General features: G+C 47.1%; 1 protein-coding gene across 1 annotated transcript in view; it reads right to left on the bottom strand.

Annotated features, from left to right (window-relative positions):
* The window catches only part of LOC132835202 (retinal guanylyl cyclase 2-like), an 80,175-nt gene that overhangs the window by 43,929 nt on the left and 13,498 nt on the right, over window positions 1-22,748 (bottom strand). Inside the window, exons 3-7 of the mRNA XM_060854567.1 lie at window positions 11,573-11,927; window positions 10,001-10,085; window positions 7,554-7,650; window positions 5,014-5,145; window positions 31-111 (exon numbers count right to left, since the gene is read on the bottom strand). Of these exons, the coding sequence (XP_060710550.1) occupies window positions 31-111; window positions 5,014-5,145; window positions 7,554-7,650; window positions 10,001-10,085; window positions 11,573-11,927 (750 nt within the window). The remainder of the gene's footprint in view (window positions 1-30; window positions 112-5,013; window positions 5,146-7,553; window positions 7,651-10,000; window positions 10,086-11,572; window positions 11,928-22,748) is intronic.

Raw genomic sequence — 22,748 nt, 5'->3', positions numbered from 1 at the left:
TAGTTTAGGAATGAAAGAAGAATAGCTCACCTTGGAGAACACAGTTTTGGTCGAAGGTTTGACCTCGGTAAATTTTCCATTCCTGATCTTCTTCAGCCATACCCAGTCTCCCTGTTCCATTAAGATTGAAGAATATGTCAAACATTAGGAGAAAGAAAAGGACTGTCCCATTGTGCATGTACCAAATCTTGGAAAGCCCTCTTACAATTTATGAATTAACTAACTCATAAACTAACTCATAAACTAACTCCTGATGAAAGGCTTATGCCCGAAACGTCGAATTTCCTGTTCCTTGGATGCTGCCTGACCTGCTGTGCTTTAACCAGCAACACATTTTCAGCTAACTCATAAATTAGTCCCACTCACCACAGCTTTGCAAATAGTTTCTCTGCAAATATCTATCCAATTCTGTTTTACTGATGTCATTCTATCCACGGTCAGCCCTCCAAATGTATCTATCCCCCAAAAAGTGTGCGGTAGTCATCCAGTAAGACAGGAACGTATTGCAATGAACCAGTTCACTGTCCTTCCCTCCCTACTACTTGACCCCACTCAAGAGTCCCTTCATTTGCAATTTGAATACATAAATACATTATTCCTACAAATTTAAATTAGATTACAGTATGGAAACAGGCCATTTGGCCCAACTAGTCCATACCAGCCCTCCACAGAGTTTCAGACCCAGACCCATCCCCCTATCCTATATTTACCCCTGACTAATGCACCTAACACTATGGGCAATTTAGCATGACCAATTCACCCCAACCTGCACATCTTCAGATTGTGGGAGGAAAGCGGAGGAAACCCATGCAGACCACAGGGAGAATGTGCAACCTCCATACAGACAGTCGCTGGAGGTGGGAATCAAACTCGGGTCTCAGTGCTAACCACTGAGCCACTGCGCCACTATAACTTAGTGTGTTTTTGGAAATGACTAGGATAGTTTGCAACAGATTTGGTACTGGATGGTATGCAGGATTCAAAAATGTGCCACACTTCATGCAAAACGCTTTCTTGTTTAACGTGAAAGGCTGGAGAGGCTGGGACTCCTTTAACGGAGCATAGGAGGTTGGAAGGCGACCTGATAGAAGTTTATAAAATAATGAGGGGTACAGATAGAGTTAATTTCTCTAGGTTGGGGGATTTCAACAGGAGGGTGAGAGGAGAGGGATTTAAAAAGGACCTGAGAGTCAAGTTTTTTAACACAGATGGTGATTTGCAGGTGGAACGGCCTTCCTGAGGAAGTAGTGAATGTAGGTACAACGGCAACGTTTAAAAGACATTTGGATAGGTCTGTGAATAGGAACTGTTTGGAGGGAGGAGCAGGCAGGTGGGACTAGTTTAGTTTGGGATTATGTTCGGCATGGGCTGGTTGGGCCGAAGGGTCTGTTTCTGTGCTGTTTGACTCTTTGATTACAAAAGGGTGTTAAAGACAGTTCGGAATGTGATCAGGCAGAAAATAAATAAATCAATAATTTATTTAAGATGTATATATTGCATACAGTTCTGGCCACCACGTTATCAGAAGGTTGTGGATGCTTCGAGAGGGTGCAGAAAAGGTTTACCTGGATGTTGCCTGGTAAGGGGGATTTGATAGATTGGATAGACTGGGTTTGTTTTCACTGGAATGCAGGTGGTGGAGGAACGACCTGATAGAAGTTTATCAGCTTGTGAATGGTGTGGATAAAGTGGAAAGTATGAGACTTTTTCCCAGGGTGGAGGGGTCAATTACTAGGGGACACAGGTTCAAGGTGTGGGGAGGGGGGGCGGCGGGGCGGGGAGGTGGGGAGTTCAACAGGGATGTGCGAGGCATGTTTTTCACACAAAGGGTGGGGAGTGCCAGGGAACGCGCTGCCAGAGAGGTGGTGGTAGAAGCAGACACAGTAGCAGCATTTCAGTAGCACCTGGTCAAACACAGGAGTAGGAAGGGAGTAGAGGGGTATGGATCCTGTAAGTGAAGACAGTTTTGGTGTGGAAGGGCAAAATGTGTCAGCACTGGCTTGGAGAGCTTGTTCCTGTGTTGTATTCTTCTTTGTTCTAATGTCTCTTTGCATTCTGTTGGAACCAAGGAACAGGATCATTTATTTCCCAGGAGCAGAAGTTGCAGACTCTGGCAAAATGGGAAAACACTAGTAACTCTGTCCCCACAGCTGAGACAGAATCAGCTATCGTTCGAAAGCACAGACATAGCACAGCATTTATTACTAAAGATCAGAGGTGACATTACCTTTCACACAATGAGTAAAACAGAAGGTTAAAAAAACCTGCTTTTATTCCAGACGTACAAGAAATGTAAGAACATAAGAGATAGTAGGCCATTCAGCCCCTCAAATTTGATCCACCATTTAATGTGATCATGGATGATTTTCCATCTCAAATCCACCTATTGTCCCATGTTTCTTACAGCCTGGAGTACACTCTATAGTTGATTGTGATTAGCTTTCAAAAGATAGAGAATACCAATCATCTGTGTGAAGTAATTTCTCCTGTGCCCAGTCCTCAATGGCTGACCCTTTATTCTAACACCTTAGCCCCTTAGTTCCAGATGGGGGAAAACATACTCTCAGCATCTAAAGAGAGCTTGAAGAATTTGCAATGTTTCAGTGAGATAATTCCTCATTCTTCTTAGTTCCAGAGATTGTAGGCTCATTCTCCTCAATCTTTCGCTCTACGCCAACCATTTCAACTCAGGGGATCAATCCAGTGAATGCTCCTTGCGTCTCCTCTCCAGCAAATAGACCTTTCTTACTTAAGTCCTTCCCAGCTCAGCCAGACTATAAAGACTGACGCAGGAATTATAGGATTTGCATTTCCGTAGCACCTTTCGTGACATCCTCACGCCTCACAAAAACACTTCGCAATCAACAAAATCTGTTTCTTGAGAGGTAGTCCCTACTATAATGCAGGGGAGTTCAAAGATCCATCCCACCCTGACAATGTTTTTCTAAAACCTCTACCATTGGGGAGAAGGTACAGAAGCCTGAACACACACACCAGCTGGTTTCAAAACAGTTTCTACCCTATTGTTGTTAGAATACTGAATGGACTCACAAACTCTTAGCATTCGCCTGTACCTGTTTTTGTTTTTGCTGCTGTTTAGATTAGATTAGATTACTTACAGTGTGGAAACAGGCCCTTCGGCCCAACAAGTCCACACCGACCCGCCGAAACGCAACCCACCCATACATATACCCCTTACCTCACACTACGGGCAATTTAGCATGGCCAATTCACCTGACCTGCACATCTTTGGACTGTGGGAGGAAACTGGAGCACCCGGAGGAAACCCACGCAGACACGGGAAGAACATGCAAACTCCACACAGTCAGTCGCCTGAGTCGGGAATTGAACCCGGGTCTCAGGCACTGTGAGGCAGCAGTGCTAACCACTGTGCCACCATGCCGCCCACTAATTTTACCTATTACTTACTTATCTATACTACTTAACTCTGTAACCTGCCTACATTGCTCACATGGCAAAGCTTTTCATTGTGTTTCGATACAATAAATTCAATTCAATTCAGCTGAACATTTTGTTTTTCACTTAATCCAGTTGAGAGATGGAAGTATTTCTTGCCCAGTAACTAACCCGCTTCAGAACTGCGATGACGGACAACCTGCATACAGACCGCATAGTACAGGCACATGCCGAGTTTGGTGTGCTTTGGTACAACTCAGTGGCATGCCACAAACATTCCAAAGGCACTTAAGAATTGGTGCTGCTGGAATCACGCACAGATCAGATCAGGAAGAAGTCCTCCCTGGTCACATCTTTCTTTCAGTGTTGCTGGCTCAAAACTCTGGAGCTCCCTCCCCAGCGGTGCTGTCTGGGACCCCGACACCACACGGGTAATTAAGGACGGACAATAGACGCTGGTGCCCACCAGCAAGGTGAATAAATAGAAATCTAATCGTTTTTCCCAGAGTTGAAATGCCTAATACTAGGGTACGAGCATTTAAGGTGCCAGGGCAAGTTTTTTTTTAACAGAGAGAGAGAGAGAGTGGTAGAAGTGTAGATGGTGGTGGAGGCAGATACAATCAGGGAGTTCAAGAGACTTCTAGATAAGCGCATGACCATGCAGGAATGGAGGGATGTGGACCGAGGCCAGGGAGAAGGGATTAGTTTAATTTGGCATCATGTTCAGCACAACATCGAGGGTCAAAGGGCCTGTTCCTGTGCTGTACTGTTCTATGTTCAGAACACATGCACCAGACAGTTTCAAAACACTTTCTACCCTATTGTTGCTCGTTCCACACGCAGTTTTACCCGGTAAAGCGAATGATTAGAGGCCTTGGGGCCGAAACGATTAGATTAGGTTACTTACAGTGTGGAAACAGGCCCTTCGGCCCAACAAGTCCACACCGACCCGCTGAAGCGCAACCCACCCATACCCCCTATATTTATCCCTTACCTAACACTACAGGCAATTTAGCATGGCCAATTCACCCTAAACTGCACATCTTTGGACTGTGGGAGGAAACCGGAGCACCCGGAGGAAACCCACGCAGACACGGGGAGAACGTGCAAACTCCACACAGTCAGTCGCCTGAGGCGGTAATTGAACCCGGGTCTCAGGCGCTGTGAGGCAGCAGTGCTAACCACTGTGCCACCGTGCCGCCCAAAATCTCAACCTATTCTCAAACTCTTAATGTTCGCCTGTACCTGTGTTTTGTTTTTACTTATCTATGCTACTTAACTCTCTGATCTGCCCGTTATTGCTCACAAGTCAAAGCTTTTCACTGTGCCTCAGTACATGTGACAATCAATTCAATTCAATATGTCCTATCTCTTAGGACTATTATTAATTAGAATTGCTTTAATTCAGATTTATCGACTAATTTGATCGAAAGTCCACCAAGCTGCCGTGGTGAGGTTTGAACCCCAGTTCCCTGGTCCAAACCTCTGGATCAACCCAGTAAAGTAACCCCTAGCTGCTGTCAGGTGACTGCGAGTTATCGCATACATTTAGTCATCATGGCCTGCTGCACATCTAAAAGAGAATGGGGACGTTACCTCATATATGGCAATGTTGCTGGTTTCGGGAGTGGCTGCCGCAAAGCTTTTCCCCGACATTGAATGTTTGGGTGTTTTCAAGTCCAAGACACTTCTCCCTAAAACAGATGTTTCATTCTCACCGTTCAATCTCTGTAAAGCAGACATCAGCAGAAAGACGTAAGGATTTCTCAGAGTGGAGTGGCTCTGGGCTTGCACTTCATTGCTGCACTCTGCAAGTCGACAAGACCACACGGTTTCTCTCTCTCTCTCTCTCTCTCATTCAAGAGGGTAGTGGTTAAACCTTAGGGTCACTGCAGCGATTGGAATGAGGTCAGCCAGGGGGACCTCATAGAACATGGAGATCCCTGATTGGGCCAGGTTAATAGTCCCAATCAGGGAGCTGACAGATACAAACAGGAGTGGCTGGCTAAACTGGCCATAAATAGGTCCAGGCAGCAGGCCACGGAGGGGAGCCTTGGGGCCAATTGCCTGCCCTCTTCCGTGGTTACGTCCGTGCCCGGGTGTCTCTGGAGAAGGAGCACGCGGTGTCCACCAACACCCTTCAGCTCTTCAGAGAGAGGTGGGCGCCACAGGGAGTGAAGTGATTTATTTCCCCCCTCCAACCCTATTTTGATTAACACAGTTAATGATTTTAGTTAAATTCGGGAAATTTAAACCATCCTTATGGATGATGATGGGATAATGTAGGGGGATGGGGCTTATATTAGTTCACAGGTCAGCACAACATCAAGGGCCGAAGGGCCTGGTCTATGCTGTATTGTTCTATGTTCTATTTAATCCCTGCCTCCCTCTTCACTACTTGATCAGGCAGCATTGCCCTTTGTCAAGAAGGGCTCTGCTTGTCACTGGTCACTCGGGTGTGTCCTTTATTCCTGGTGGTGGAACATAAATGAAGATATACACGCTTGTTCCTCACCGAGTCCTACACCTGCGCAGACATAACTTGGGGGCTAGGGAAAAAGTAAACACCATCGCTGATAGGCGGGAGTGTGGGGGGGGGTAGGAAAAGAACAGAAAGAAACAAAAGGAATTACAAAAAAAGAAAAAAATAAACTGAAGTGTCAGACCTCCTGCTCTCTCTGAGAGCAAGCTCTGAGGGAGCTGGATAAGTGTCCAGGGCTCTCCATCTTGTGCCAGGGAGGGGACTGACTCTGAACGGGCTGCCCACATCCAGTGGGTACTGCCACTGATGGATTCTGTTTCTTTTTGGAAGAAACACGAATCCCGAACCAGCTGAATTATGAAGAAGAAAAAAAGAAAAAGAGGAAACAAACAGGAATGTAGGAGGTTCTGTTCACTCAGAGCTGGCTCTGAGAAAGCCAGACCATTGTTAAGTACGTCACACATGCAAATAAAGGATGACTTGGTGACAGAATACCAGCCTCTTTGGAGTTACTTCAGTCACCACACACCAGGCGAGGGGAGAAGTTCAGAAGGAGGGGACAGGGTCAGTGTTAGCACTGGCACCTCACAGCACCAGGGACCCAGGTTCGATTCCATCCCCGGGCGACTGTCTGTGTGGAGTTTGCGTGGGTTTCCTCCGGGTGGTCAGGTTTCCTCTCAGACTAAAGATGTGCAGGTTAGGGTGGATTGGCCGGGCTAAATTGTCCCATAGTGCCCAGGGATGTGCGGGTTAGGGTGGATTGGCCGGGCTAAATTGTCCCATAGTGCCCAGGGATGTGCAGATTAGGGTGGATCGGCCGTGCTAAATTGTCCCATAGTGCCCAGGGATGTGCAGGTTAGGGCGGATTGGCCGTGCTAAATTGTCCCATAGTGCCCAGGGATGTGCAGGTTAGGGTGGATTGGCCGTGCTAAATTGTCCCATAGTGCCCAGGGATGTGCAGGTTAGGGTGGATTGGCCGTGCTGAACTGTCCCATTGTGCCCAGGGATGTGCAGGTTAGGGTGGATTGGCTGTGCTAAATTGTCCCATAGTGCCCAGGGATGTGCAGGTTAGGGGGGTTGGCCATGCTAAATTGTCCCATAGTGCCCAGGGATGTGCAGGTTAGGGTGGATTGGCCGTGCTAAATTGTCCCATAGTGCCCAGGGATGTGCAGGTTAGGGTGGATTGGCCGTGCTAAATTGTCCCATAGTGCCCAGGAATGTGCACACTAGGTGGATTGGTCACGGTAAACACTTGGTTACAGGGATGGGGTAGGTCTGGGTAGGATGATCTTCAGCGGGTCGGTGTGGATTCGATGGGCCGAATGGTCTGCCCCCAATTAGTGGGGAAATCAAAGCAGAGCTCTTCATTGTAACCTCAGCCAGTGTGGGAATCGAACCCGTGCTGATGGCGTCAGACACCAGTTTCTTACTGAGCTAACCGCCCTGTTCCTACTGACATAAAACAAGGCGGCAGTGTTGTGACTGAAATAAAAACAGACGATGGTGTTGGAGAAACCCAGCAAGTCTGCGGAGGGAGAAAGCAGAGTTAACGCTGAGTTTCTTCAACAGGTTCTGTTGGTGTTTCAGATCTTCAGCATCACCTTTTGCGTCTTGCTGGAGCTTGACAAAGACAAAGCCGATAAAATCTCCGTACCTTACGGCTGAGCTGTGCATTAATGAACACCAAGTCATCCAGCCTGAGAATGATCTTGTTGGGTCCTTTTGACAGGTGTGGTTTCAGGAAGCGCTTCCTACAACATGTCAGCAAAACAGGTTACATCGCTCTCCTGCCCACCACATTTCTTTCATATCATTCCTGACCCCAGGTTAACCCGAGCCCAGCTCTGCTGTCCCTCAAGCAATGCTGACTGCGTGGGACTGTCTACCAAAGTGAAGCACACTGGCCTATTGCCTTACCCTCCCTTCCAACAAGAAACAATTCCTACACTGCATGGAGTTTTCTTTTCTTAAATTCATTCACAGGATGAGGGCGCCGCTGGCTAGGTCAGCATTAAAAGCCCAGAGGGCAGTTAAGAGTCAACCACATTGCTGTGGGTGTGGAGTCACGTGTAGGCCTGACCAGGTCAGGATGGCAGATTCCTCCCCTGAAGGACATTAGTGAACCAGATGACAATCGATTCACGGTCACCCTTTGACTCTCAATGCCAGATATTTACTGAATGCCGTGGTGGGATCCGAACCCAGGCCCCCAGAATTACCCAGGAGTATCAGTCCGGTGATAATACCACTAGGCCATCACTTCTCCGCAATGCCCAAAGCTTTGGGTCCACAAGCAATGACACACGATCTTTGAGGCCCAGGAAACGTTCCAGTTCAGGGTTAACATGGCATTCAAAAGGAGCATAGCAGAATCCTATAAATAGCGTTGAGACAGTGACCAAATAAACACACCTTGTGATGCTACTTGAAGAAGGCCTGGGGGCAAGAGGATTGGGGAAACGCCCCCTGCACGTACTCGGGAGATCATGGCAACTACTGGGGAAGGCAGATGTAGAAGACCTTAGTTAAACGTCACATTTGAACAACAACACCTCTGACATTGTGGCGCTGACCCTCTAACTGTGCAGTGCTCTCTCAACGCTGATCTTCTGAAAATTCCACGCTCGCTTAGCACTGACCTTCTGACACTGCAGTGCTCCCTCAGCACTGACCCTACAACAGTGCGGCGCTCCCTCAGCACTGACCCTCCAACAGTGCGGCGCTCCCTCAGCACTGACCCTCCGACAGTGCGGTACTCCCTCAGCACTGACCCTCCGACAGTGCGGCGCTCCCTCAGCGTTGACCCTCCGACAGTGCGGTACTCCCTCAGTACTGACCCTCCGACAGTGCAGCACTCCCTCAACACTGACCCTCCAACAGTGCGGCGCTCCCTCAGTACTGACCCTCCAACAGTGCAGCACTCCCTCAACACTGACCCTCCAACAGTGCGGCGCTCCCTCAGTACTGACCCTCCGACAGTGCGGCATTCCCTCAGCACTGACCCTCCGACAGTGCGGCGCTCCCTCAGTACTGACCCTCCGATAGTGCGGCGCTCCCTCAGCACTGACCCTGTGACTATGGCACACTGTCCTTAATACTGAAATAGGAATGCTAGCCTAGATTTTCTGCTCAGGTCATAGAGTCATAGAGATGTACAGCACAGAAACAGCCCTTCAGTCCAACCTGTCCATGCCGACCAGATATCCCAACCCAATCTAGTCCCACCTATCAGCCCTTGGCCCATATCCCTCCAAACCCTTCCTATTCATATCCCCATCCAGATGCCTTTTAAATGTTGTAATTGTACCAGCCTCCACCACTTCCTCTGGCAGCTCATTCCATACACGTACCACCCTCTGTGTGAAAAAGTTGTCCCTTAGGTCTCTTTTATATCTTTCGCCTCTCACCCTAAACCTATGCCCTCTAGTTCTGGACTCCCCCACCCCAGGGAACAGACTTTGTCTATTTATCCTATCCATGCCCCTCATGATTTTATAAACCTCTATAAGGTCACCCCTCAGCCTCCGACGCTCCAGGGAAAACAGCCCCAGCCTGTTCAACCTCACTCAAACCCTCCAACCCTGGCAACATCTTTGTAAGTCTTTTCTGAACCCTTTCAAGTTTCACAACATCCTTCCAATAAGAAGGAGACCAAATCTGCACGCAATATTCCAACAGTGGCCTAACCAATGTCTTGCACAGCTGCAACATGACCTCCCAACTCCTGTAAGGTGTGGGGAATTCTGCAAAAGACTTTGTGGCTCAGAGTACAGCAAGAGAAAGATGAAAGTAGAGTGATCTTGGCTCACTGATAAGGCCACAGTTCATCACGGATGGAAGGAGAGTTAGGACAATACAACCCATGTCCTCATAATTGAATCAACACTGATGTATATTATTAAGGGAAAGGAAAATAATAATTAACTAATTATGGGCAAAAGGACAAAAAAACAGCTAGACTGTAAAATGAGGCATGGGGAGTCAATACACAGACAAATGGCCTCCTTCCGTCTGGGAGATTCTGCGCTTCCGTTGAGAAAGAAATGAAAAATTAGTGGGATAATGCAAATGAAAATGCCATAAAATGGGAGATGGCCAAACCTGAAGGAATAGATTGTGGCTCCACAGATCAGAATCATACAACAGACCATGGTGAACACCAACAGCACAAACATTGGGTCCAATCCTAGGCAAGAGAGAGACAATTCATTATCCCATGGGCTTCAAAAGACATTTTCCCACCCAGTTTCAATCATTGACCAATAAATCCAGTGTCACATTTGGTAAGCACGTGTGGGGGGCCTATCACAGCCTGCTGGTTCTCACTGCTTCGAGACAGGAGAATATCATTAGCAAGGCCAACACGAGTTGCCCCGAGTGGGCTGATCAGGCATTTCAGACTCCATTTCTTAACCCCATTACAGTTCAAGGTCAACCACATTGGCTGTGGGTTTGGAGTCACATGTAGGCCAGAATGAGTAAGGGAGGCAGATTTCCCCCCCTAAGGGGCATGAAAGACGGGGTTTGTCATGCTTGCCTTCATTGCTCTGTCCTTTGCGTACAGGAATTGTGGCATCATGTTGAGGTTGTACAGGACATTAGTGAGGCCTCTCACACTGGAATACTGCGTCCAGTTCTGGTCACCTTGTTATGGGATGGATATTATTAATCCGGAGATGGGTCAGAAGAGATTTACCAGGATGTTGCCAGGTATGGAAGGTTTGAGTTATAAGGAGAGGCTGGATAGGCTGGGATATTTTTTTGCTGGAGCGTCAGAAGTTGACAGGTGACCTGAAAGAAGTTTATAAAATAATGAGGTAGGATTAAAGGTGGGTGTATTTTCCCTCGGACAGGGACTTCAAGACTAATTTTTAAAGTGATAGGAGAGAGATTTTAAAAAAGACTTAGGGGAAAATTGTTCACACAGAGGGTGGTTTGCATGTGGAATGAACTTCCTGAGGAAGTGGTGGATGTGGGGACAGTTACAATGTTTAAAAGTTAATAGGATAGGTACATGAAGAGGAAAGGTTTGGAGGGATTTGGACCAGGAGCAGGCAGGTGGGAACTGGTTTAGATTGGGATTATGGACTGGCTGGGCCAAAGGGTCTGTTTCCATGTTGTCAGACTCAATGAGTGAACCAGATAGGCTTTTACAACAGTCAATAATAGTTTCATGATCACCATCTCTGTAATGACCTGTTAATTTTAGATTTATTTTAATGGAAGGAATCCAAATTCCGACAGCTAATCTTCTGGATTATTAGTTGAGGGACATTACCACAACACCAACCTCTCTTCACAACTGATTATCATTACATTATGGTCTGGAAAATACTGCCAAGAAACTATCTGACATCTCCTTCAGGTGAAGCAGATAGGTTGGAGAATGAGGAGAGGCATTGAGACTACCTGGGTTGGAGGCAGTCCTGTAGGAGGTTCACTGAACTGATCCTGGGTGTGGAGGGTTGAAGAACTTAGGAGATCGAACAAACTTCTTAAAGGCGGAGATAAGTTTAGGGAGAGAATTCCAGGGGGCTTAGGGCCCTGGCACGGCTATCAGTGTAGGACTGATTAAAAATGGGAGCGCTAAGAGGGAGGGGGTTGCAGGCCGGAGAGGGTCTTGAAGGGATGGGATGCCAAGGGTGAGAATTTTTAACTAACAACTGATCTCACCTCCTGTACAGACTTCCTTGGAATCAAACCAACAGTCAGCATCTGTTCCAGGGACTGAGCCCTGTGGGAAATGGATGGTAGTGCCAAGGTATTTCAAGGTTCCTGTAGCCATTTTGACTGAGTGAGTTGCCTTCAGTCGGCTCCCCCTTCCGTCAGTGTCCAAAACCACGTAGTCGGCAATGACTGCTCCATCTTTGTCTGTCTGCAAGGCTTGGTTAAATCCTTCAAACTCCATCCCACTGGTGTGTTGGACAATGCTTGTCTCAGCCACCCCCCTGCTTCCCTGGTAGGCACTGTCCACTGCTTTGGCCAAGTAGTATATTGCATTGTAGATGGTGCCAAATAATGGGGAGACCTGTTTGAAGGAGCACAGTGGGTAATTACCAAGAGAAATAGGTACAGGACAGGCCATTCAGCCCAACTGGTCTGTTCCGCTTTTCTGAAAGAGCTGCCAGGCTTAGACATAGAATTATCATGTATAGCAGCAATCAGTCCATCGCGTCCGTGCTGTCTCTCTCTCTCTAAGGGCAATTGAGCTACATCAGATCTTATCACCCCTTTCTCAATCGTTCTGCAAACTCCCCATCTCTTCAGGGGCATTAATCTCCAAAACTATTTCAAAGCCACGTTTGAATCTACTTCCAACATTCGCTCAGACAATACATTGCTGACGACCCTGTGATAGGCTCATCCTCAACATGGACAATGTATCAATGTGAGGGGAAGAGTACTGGGAGTAAGTCACAGTCTGAAACCCAGTGAAAGCATTCAGATGGGTTGCACAGAGTACAGTCTAGGCATTGGGAAGGTGCCATACCCCTCACAGTTGCAGTATGGAGTAACTGTCGTACAGTTCAACATGGTTAATGTCCTTCCTATCTTTCAGCTTTCCTACTTTATCAAAGAACAGGGCGCATTCTCCTCAGTATCCCAGCCAACGTTCACTCCTTCCACTGCCGACGCAGCGTTGCAGCAATGTGTACCATCTATAAGACACTCTGCAGCAGCTCACCTCCTTTGACAGGAAACCCCTGACCACTACCACCTTGAATAGGGTAGACAGTGGATGACGACATCAACTTGTACGAGGGGCCATAGCTACAAATCGAGGGATGGTAGATTTAAGACAGATGTCAGAGGCAGGTTCTTTACTCAGAGAGTGGTAAGGGCGTGGAATACCCCTGCCTGCCAATGTAGTTGACGTGGCCACATTAGAGTCCTTGGGTAAGCACATGGACAATGATGGGATAGAATAGGGGGATGGGCTAAGATTAGTTCACAGGTCAGCGCAACATCGAGGGCTGAAGGGCCTGCTCTGCGCTGTATTGTTCCATGTTCTGAAGGGCCCGTTCTGCGCTGTATTGTTCTATGTTCTGAAGGGCCCGTTCTGCGCTGTATTGTTCTATGTTCTATGTTCTGAAGATCCCGTTCTGCGCTGTATTGTTCTATGTTCTGAAGGGCCTGTTCTGTGCTGTATTGTTCTATGTTCTGAAGGACCTGTTCTGTGCTGTATTGTTCTATGTTCTGAAGGGCCCGTTCTACGCTGTATTGTTCTATGTTCTGAAGGGCCCGTTCTACGCTGTATTGTTCTATGTTCTGAAGGGCCTGTTCTGCGCTGTATTGTTCTATGTTCTGAAGGGGTCGTTCTGCGCTGTATTGTTCTATGTTCTGAAGGGCTCGTTCTGCGCTGTATTGTTCTATGTTCTATGTTCTGAAGGGCTCGTTCTGCGCTGTATTGTTCTATGTTCTGAAGGGCCCGTTCTGCGCTGTATTATTCTATGTTCTATGTTCTGAAGGGCCTGATCTACGCTGTATTGTTGTATGTTCTGAAGGGCTTGTTCTGCGCTGTATTGTTCTATGTTCTGAAGGGCCTGTTCTGCGCTTTATTGTTCTATGTTCTGAAGGGCCTGTTCTGCGCTGTATTGTTCTATGTTCTGAAGGGCCTGTTCTGCGCTTTATTGTTCTATGTTCTGAAGGGCCTGTTCTGCGCTGTATTGTTCTATGTTCTGAAGGGGCTGTTCTGCACTGTATTGTTCTATGTTCTATGTTCAGAAGGGCCCGTTCTGCACTGTATTGTTCTATGTTCTATGTTCTGAAGGGCCTGTTCTGCGCTGTATTGTTCTACTTTCTATGTTCTGAAGGGCCCGTTCTGCGCTGTATTGTTCTACTTTCTATGTTCTGAAGGGCCTGTTCTGCGCTTTATTGTTCTATGTTCTGAAGGGCCTGTTCTGCGCTGTATTGTTCTATGTTCTGAAGGGCCTGTTCTGCGCTTTATTGTTCTATGTTCTGAAGGGCCTGTTCTGCGCTGTATTGTTCTATGTTCTGAAGGGGCTGTTCTGCACTGTATTGTTCTATGTTCTATGTTCTGAAGGGCCTGTTCTGTGCTGTATTGTTCTATGTTCTATGTTCTGAAGGGCCTGTTCTGCGCTGTATTGTTCTATGTTCTGAAGGGCCTGTTCTGCGCTGTATTGTTCTATGTTCTGAAGGGCCTGTTCTGCGCTGTATTGTTCTATGTTCTGAAGGGCTCGTTCTGCGCTGTATTGTTCTATGTTCTGAAGGGCCTGTTCTGCGCTGCATTGTTCTATGTTCTGAAGGGCTCGTTCTGCGCTGTATTGTTCTATGTTCTGAAGGGCCTGTTCTGCGCTGCATTGTTCTATGTTCTGAAGGGCCTGTTCTGCGCTGTATTGTTCTATGTTCTGAAGGGCCTGTTCTGCGCTGTATTGTTCTATGTTCTGAAGGGCCTGTTCTGTGCTGTATTGTTCTATGTTCTTTGTTCTGAAGGGCCTGTTCTGCGCTGTATTGTTCTATGTTCTCCTCTGAGCGACTCACCACCCAGACTTAAAAATATATCGCCTCTCCTTCAATGTTGCTGGGACAAGACCCTGGAACCCCCTCCCCAAGGGATTTGTGGCTCAACCCACAGCAGGTGGACTAGAACAGTTCAGGAAGGCAGCTCACCCCACCCACCTTCTTAAGGACAGAGAGAGATGGGAATTAAAAGGTGGAACAGTCAATGACTCAAAACACCCCGCGAAGCGATAAATGAAATATTTACCCCTCAGCATAAATCATTAAAAACAAATGTTTGCATTATTATCACTACACATTCAGTGGGAGGTTGCTGTGCACAAATTAACTGCCCATTACAACAGTGGTTATAATTTGAAAGTACTTAATTGGCTCTGAAGCACTTTGAGCCATGCTGAGGTGGTTAAAGGCGCTACAAAAATTCCCAAGTTCCTCTCCCCCCAGGCTATAATATTTTATTATGCATACCCCATCACGAACAACAAACTTGTAAAATGTTCAAATCCCAGGATGCAGGAGGAGGCTGTTCAGCCCATCCTGTTCATACCAACCCTTTGAACAAGGTATCCAATTCACCCCAATCACTTTTCCAACACAGTCACAGAGTCATACAGCACTGAAACAGTCCAACCAGTCCATGCCAACCATAATCCCAAACTGAACTAGTCCCACCTGCCTGCTCCCGGCCCATATGCCTCCAAACCTTTCTTATTCATGTCCTTATCTTTTAAACATTGCAATTGCACCCACATCCACCATTTCCCCAGGAAGTTCAAAGTTAAAATTCACCCAACACCAGGTTATAGTCCAACAGGTTTAATTGGAAGCACTAGCTTTCGGAGCAACGCTCCTTCATCCAGTGATTGTGGAGGGCTCGATCATTACACAGAATTTATAACAAAAATTTACAATGTGATGTAACTGGAATTATACATTGAAAAACTGATTGTCTGTTAAGCCTTTCATCTGTTAGAATACAGTGATAGTTCCACTTCTTTCATGTGTAAATAACAACGTATTCTGTGTTACGATCGAGCCCTCCACAATCACCTGATGAAGGAGCGTCGCTCCAAAAGCTAGTGTGCTTCCAATTAAACCTGTTGGACTGTAACCTGGTGTTGGGTGATTTATAACTCTGTCCACCCCAGTCCAACACCGGCGTCTCCAACCCAGGAAGTTCATTCCACACGCGAACCACACTCTGTGTACAAAATTAGCCTCTTTTTTAAAAAAAATCTCTATCCTCTCGCCTTAAAAGTGTGCCCACGAGTCTAGAAATCCCCATCCGAGGGAAAAGACACCTACTGTTAACTCTAGATATACTCCTCAGTATATTACAGACTTCTATCAGTTCACCCCAGACCTCCTTTTCTCCTGCAAACCTCTCCCCTTCCAGTGTTTCTTTAACACCCTTCCGGCAAGTTCCTGGTGAATCATCTTTCACTGCTTTTGCAAATCACAACAAATCACTGTTTTAAGGGTGAACGTGCTAAAAAATGTAGGCAGGTTATTTACCTTCCAGTCTGCCTAAGTAAAGCTGCATTAATTAAAGAAGATTAAGCAGTGACCATCCTCAACGTAATCTGATTGTTTCGTATAAATGCCTTAGTTTAATTCAGCACAGAGCCTTTTAGATTTAATTCCACTAACTGAGCACTGCCTGAAAATACTGAAGCCAGAGAGGCAGGGAGTTGTCCAGGTGGAAGACTCATCCAGAGGAGAGGCAGAGTTTTTTTTTCACAAAGCCAGGCACGAGAATCCAGCCCAACGCTCCTGATGCAGCACCGAGAGAGTGCCGCATTATCAGAAGGTCATCTTTCAGATGCAACTCAGCAGTGGCCCTGCTACATTCTACAGACACAGTGGGAGGACTGCTAAAAAAAAGTGTCTTCTTGAAAATAGTACCACAAGAATCTGAGCTAAATTAATGTAGGTGACATGTTGGCTCAGTGGTTAGCACTGCTGCCTCATAGCACCAGGGACTCAGGTTTGATCCCAGCCTTGGGCGACTGTCTGTGTGGAGTTTGCACATTCTCCCTGTGTCTGCATGAGCTTCCCCCAGGTGCTCAGGTTTCCTCCCAGAGTCCAGGGATGTGCAGGTTAGGCTGGATTGGCCGTGCTAAATTGTCCCATAGTGCCCAGGGATGTGCAGGTTAGGGTGGATTGGCCGTGCTAAATTGTCCTATAGTGCCCAGGGATGTACAGGTTAGGGTGGATTGGCCGTGCTAAATTGTCCCATAGTGCCCAGGGATGTGCAGGTTAGGGTGGATTGGCTGTGCTAAATTGTCCCATAGTGCCCAGGGATGTGCAGGTTAGGGTGGATTGGCTGTGCTAAATTGTCCCATAGTGTCCAGGGATGTGCAGGTTAGGGTGGATTGGCTGTGCTAAATTGTCCAATAGTGTCCAGGGATGTGCAGGTTAGGGTGGATTGGCCGTGCTAAATTGTCCCACAGTGCCCAGGGATGTGCAGCTTAGGGTGGATTGGCCGTGCTAAATTGTCCCACAGTGCCCAGGGATGTGCAGCTTAGGGTGGATTGGCCGTGCTAAATTGTCCCACAGTGCCCAGGGATGTGCAGGTTAGGGTGGATTGGCCGTGCTAAATTGTCCCACAGTGCCCAGGGATGTGCAGGTTAGGGTGGATTGGCCGTGCTAAATTGTCCCATAGTGCCCAGGGATGTGCAGGTTAGGGTGGATTGGCCGTGCTAAATTGTCCCTCAGTGCCCTGGGATGTGCAGGTTAGGGTGGATTGGCCATGCTAAATTGTCCCATAGTGCCCAGGGATGTGCTGGTTAGGGTGGATTGGCCGTGCTAAATTGCATCCATGCTGCAGAAGCATGAGCAGGAGATCCAGGGCCTTAGGGAGAGGCTGGAGGTGGTGGAGGGTCCAACTAAGGCCTCAGAAGCTGCGATGGAGTCCTCATCCAGTCGAATCCAGGTGCTGGAGCGAGAGGTGTGGGCCTTGCGAGACCATATCGACGACCTCGAAAATAGAGGTCAGAATATAAATCTCCAAATTGGTTGGGCTCCCTGAAGGTGAGCAGCTTCTTTGAAAACTGGCTGCCGAAGGTTTTGGGCCTTCACATCGAGTCCAGCAGACTGCAGATTGAAAGGGCATTTCGGTTTACAGTGCACAGGTCAGGGCCGGTGCACCTCCATTCATATCAGGACAAGCAAAAAGTCATAGAAGCTTCCAGATTCCTGGGAAATGATCTGCAGACACTGCTGTACAAGGGATCAAAAATCATCTTTTTCCAGGATTTCTCTGCAGCTGTAATTCGAAAGAGGAAGTCCTTTGATAAAGTTAAAAAGAGACTGAGGAACCTGGGCATCCAGTACTCCTTGAGATACCCCGCGGTGCTCCGTTTCAGCCACGAGGACTCGGTTTATACATTTGACTCGGCGGATAAAGCTAAAACCTTTGTGGACACTTTAAAATAGACGGTTGGCCTGACAAATACGGCTAATGTTTGTTCTCTTGTCGATCTTTCCCCATGTTTTCTCTTGCTTTTTTCAATTCCTTTCTTTCTCCCTAATAATTTCCTTTTTGGAAAGGGGGGAAAAGACCTTGGAATAAGTTGTTCCATTTTTTGAATAACTGGATTTTCTGATGGGAAATTTTGTGAATGTTCTATCTTCGTCTCTCCCCCATTTCTTTTTTGTTTGTTCTGTTTCTCTTTTAGTCACATGTAGGGGTGACATGGAGCCAGGGATGGGTCGAGTGCTCATCCTGACTTGGTCTTTTTTTCTGTTGATTTAAGGATCACCTCCTTGTATTTTTTTTCTGGCCTAAGGCTGGGGCACAGTCTGGGTTTGAAGGAGCTGTGAAGGAGGGGATGGGTAGGGTGAGTGCCCCCTATGGGCAGGGGGAAGAGTCTTCCATTCAAGGTTTTATAGTCGGTTTCTTTGTAGTTTTTTGGGAGTAAGTTGTTTATAATTATGATAGAGTAGTTTTTGTATATATAGTTTTTCGATTCTAGGAGTCTTTATTTACTTATGCTCGGCGATTTGTAAGCAGGGTGCTTCCTGCGAGGGGGTTCAAGGGTCTCTGAAAGGAGATATGGCTAAGTGTCTTATTAAATGGTGCACCTGGAACATTAAGGGAAGTAATTCACCTGTTGAAAGGAAAGAAGTGCTTTCTAGCCTTAGGAGGGAAAGGGTTGATATCGCTATGTTGCAGGAAACCCATCTTGATGATGGGGAACACCTGAACTTACAACAGGGGGTTATGACTGGGTATTCTTTTCATCCTTTACGACTAAAAGTAGGGGAGTGGCGGTACTTATCCAGAAACATCTGCTGTTCACATTATTAGAGCAGGTGAAAGATGAGCAGGGATGGTTTGTGATACTTAATGCCCTGATACATGGGAGGAATATGGCATTTTAAATGTCTACTGTCCTCCAGCGCATCCCCTCATATTTTTGATTAGTGCTTTCCCCAAATTGAGTGCTTTTGGTAACACTGCACATTATTATAGGGGGGATTTTAATTGCCTTTTTGATCTGACAGTGGACAGGATGCCTTGTGGGCCCCAACTATTTCTTCACAGGCCAAGCAGGTGGTTGACTTATGCGAGGAGTTGGGGCTGGTGGATATTTGGAGATGTCTTCACCCTGCCGGCAGGGACGTCACCTTTTTTTTTTCAAACCCACATAAATGTCACACGAGGATTGATCTCTTTCTGGCTCCCTTGGCCCTTCTGGATTCAATTATGAGTTGCAAAATTGGGAATACAGCTATCTCTGATCACGCGGCGGTATATTTGGAGGTTAAGGCCAAGAGTGAAGGGCTGGGTTCGCGGCATTGGCATTTGGACCCTTTTCTCCATAAGGATTCCAAATTTGTGGAATTCTTTTTGAAGGAATTTCAGGAATTCTTGACTATCAACTCAGGCACGGCTAGTAGTCCGTCTATGCTCTGGGAGACTGCTATGGCCTTTGCTAGGGGATTAGCTATTTCCTATGCGGCTAGCCGGAAACAACAGAAGGAAGAACAGCAGTGTCTACTTGAGAAGCGGTTGAAAGCCGCCGAGGTGGCACATTTTGCACAGCCTTCGGTGACTAAGCTACAGAGGATCACGGCCTTCCGGGCTGCCTTGAATTCAATACTGACACAAAACGCAAAGAAAGAACTTACTTTTGCTAGACATTATTAGATAAGATAACTAGATTAGATAACTTACAGTGTGGAAACAGGCCCTTCGGCCCAACAAGTCCACACCATCCCGCCGAAGCGCAACACACCCATACCCCTACATTTACCCCTTACCTAACACTACGGGCAATTTAGCATGGCCAATTCACCTGACCTGCACATCTTTGGACTGTTGGAGGAAACCGGAGCACCCGGAGGAAACCCACGCAGACACGGGGAGAACGTGCAAACTCCACACAGTCAGTCGCCTGAGTCGGGAAGTGAACCTGGGTCTCAGGCGCTGTGAGGCAGCAGTGCTAACCACTGTGCCACCATGCCGCCCAAAGGCTGTTCAAATATAGGGATAGGCCAGGGAAGTATTTAAGGAGAAAGTGAGGACTGCAGATGCTGGAGATCAGAGCTGAAAATGTGTTGCTGGTAAAGCGCAACAGGTCAGGCAGCATCCAAGGAGCAGGAGATTCGATGTTTCGGACATAAGCCCTTCTTCAGGAATGGCTATGAAGAGATCGAGGGCGGGTAAGAGGCCAGCACGGGGTGTCCAGGTGGATGGGGTGTGTTGGAGGCGGGAGAAGGGGTCGTCAGAGGGTGGGCGAGAATCTTGGTTGAAAAGTAGGCACGGAGGCGAAGGTGGCGGAAGAAACCTGAAGAAGGGCTTATGCCCGAAACGTCGAATCTCCTGTTCCTTGGATGCTGCCTGACCTGCTGCGCTTTTCCAGCAACACATTTTCAGCTCTGATCTCCAGCATCTGCAGACCTCACTTTTTCCCTTTAATGTTTCCCAGGTCAACGCTTTAGAGGCTTATGGAGTGGTTGGGTTCCTTGGTCTGGCATCGTGGGTGGCCCCTCATCAAACTTACTAAATTGCAGTTGCCTCAAGGAGGGGGAGGAGTTGATTTCCCAGACATCAGGAGGTATCAATTGAGTTCCTTGCTATCCTTTGTCTGTGATTGGGTAGGTAACGATCCAAACTCAATATGGCCGGATATTGCGGCCTCCCAGGCAAAGCGCCCTCTTATTAACCTATTGTTCATGGATAAGATGAGGACTGTTATGGACCATTGCCGGAACCCCATTGTCATTAGTACAGTCAAGGCTTGGGGGGGCGATGTGACAGAGTGAGGGTTGTTTATCCAAGGCTTCACCACTTACACCTATAGTTGGCATGTCAGGGTAAAGGCCAGGGATGATGGACTCAGGGTTCAAACTATGGGCAGCGAGAGGAGCTTCTAGTTTGGGAGACTTGTTTGAGGGGGAGGTTATGTTGTCGTTTGAGCAACTGAGCCACAAATACAGGTTGCCCAGCAGAGACCTTTTCCGTTTTTTTCAGGTTAGGGATTTCATCCAGATGAAGACTATGCTTCTCACTAAGCCCTATAAACTCGATACAGAGAGGTTGTTGCTACACTCCATAGCACCCTTTTGGTTAGTGCCCTCTATCACCTGCTGGGTGGCAGGGCCTGGCAGGATATTAACCGGTTATGTGAGGTCTGGGAGCAAGAGCTGGGAGTGGAGATCTCTTCTGAAACATGGGAGAACATATGGGAGAGTACTCAAAAGATCTCAATCTGTAATAGGACATGCGCTACGCAGTTAAAAGTTCTGCACAGGACTCATCTGGCGACATTTAAAAAAGGGGCATCTTCAGTGTGCCCCAAGTGTAAATTAAGGGTAGGTACTCTGGCCCATTGCTTCTGGACATGCCACAAGCTCCGTGTTTATTGGGGCGCTGTGGCGGGAGAGATAGGGAGGGTTTTGAGGACTGAAGTCAAAGTAGACCCGATATCTCTCCTCTTAGGTCTACCGCATTTACCATCTTTAGAAGGGCATGGGAAGAAACTATTTGATATTCTTGCACACTGTGCACAGAAGAATATTCTGATGAATTGGGTGTCTGAGAACCCCCCGGGCTTGCTGAGATGGCAGAAATTAATTATGGAGCACATTCCCTTGGACTTTTTTACAATCATGGTGCACCACACAACTGACCATTTTTATAAGACCCGGCAGCCCTACATGAGTTATTTGGAGATAGATTTGTCAGTTATCTTAACTAGGGCATTTGTCTAACCAGGTTGGTTAGATTTGTCAAGCCCTGGCCCCTGGAGGGGGTCTCCTGAGTTAATACGGGTATATATATACAACGCTCTCGTCCCTTTGTTTGGGAGTTTTGTGCAGAGCATTTTGTGTTTTAAATTTTTTTTTTTTTTGCTTTTTTTTTGGTGTTGCTTTGCACAGTGTTAGGGTTTGTTTTGTATTATAGGGTAGGTTATAGTAGTTGTATTGGAATTTGTGGGTTTTTTTGTTTTTATTATACTGATATCTGTTATTGATTGTACTTTTCAATAATTTTACATGTTTGTAAAGTTAAAAAAAATTTGCAAATAAATATATTTACAAAGAAAAACACTGGTCATTACACCCAGTGTTTGCAGGAGCCAGCTGTGTGTAAATTGGCTGCTGCGCCTACACTACAAAGGTGGCAGCACTTATTTCACTTGCCAGAGGGTGAGTTGGGACGGCCTGTGATACAAAAGGCGCATTTGCAACATACAAATATGAATCACCAGTCTTTTAGAATTCACGCACTCTCCTGGTGAGTGAAAATGGACAGTGATCAGTAACGGAACTGATTTTCCCCTTCTGTATCCCAGAGGCTCTGAGCTTACCTGGCATAGCGCAATTGACTACAAATTGTGGGGAAGGAGTGGAACTAAAGTCTCTCAAAAGCCATTAATCCAAGCATGGCCATTCAGATAGCATACTAAACTGAACTGACTCTCTTTTGTTAACGTCAGAAATCACACGACACAAGGTTATAGTCCAACAGGTTTATTTGAAATCACAAGCTTTCGTAGCGCTGCCCCTTCATCAGGTGAACCTTCGTTAGCTGTGCTCCAAAAGCTCATGATTTCAAATAAACCTGCACATCCCTGGGCACTATGGGACAATTTAGCACGGCCAATCCACCCTAACCTGCACATCCCTGGGCACTATGGGACAATTTAGCACGGCCAATCCACCCTAACCTGCACATCCCTGGGCACTATGGGACAATTTAGCACGGCCAATCCACCCTAACCTGCACATCCCTGAGCACTATGGGACAATTTAGCACGCCCAATCCACCTTAACTTACACATCCCTGGGCACTATGGGACAATTTAGCATGGCCAACCCACCCTAACCTGCACATCCCTGGACACTATGGGACAAT

This window comes from Hemiscyllium ocellatum, chromosome 44 (genome assembly GCF_020745735.1).
Source record: "Hemiscyllium ocellatum isolate sHemOce1 chromosome 44, sHemOce1.pat.X.cur, whole genome shotgun sequence".
Classification (NCBI taxonomy): Eukaryota; Metazoa; Chordata; class Chondrichthyes; order Orectolobiformes; family Hemiscylliidae; genus Hemiscyllium; species Hemiscyllium ocellatum.
Note: the sequence above shows the minus strand (reverse complement) of the source record. Positions and strands in the feature narration are given on the sequence as shown.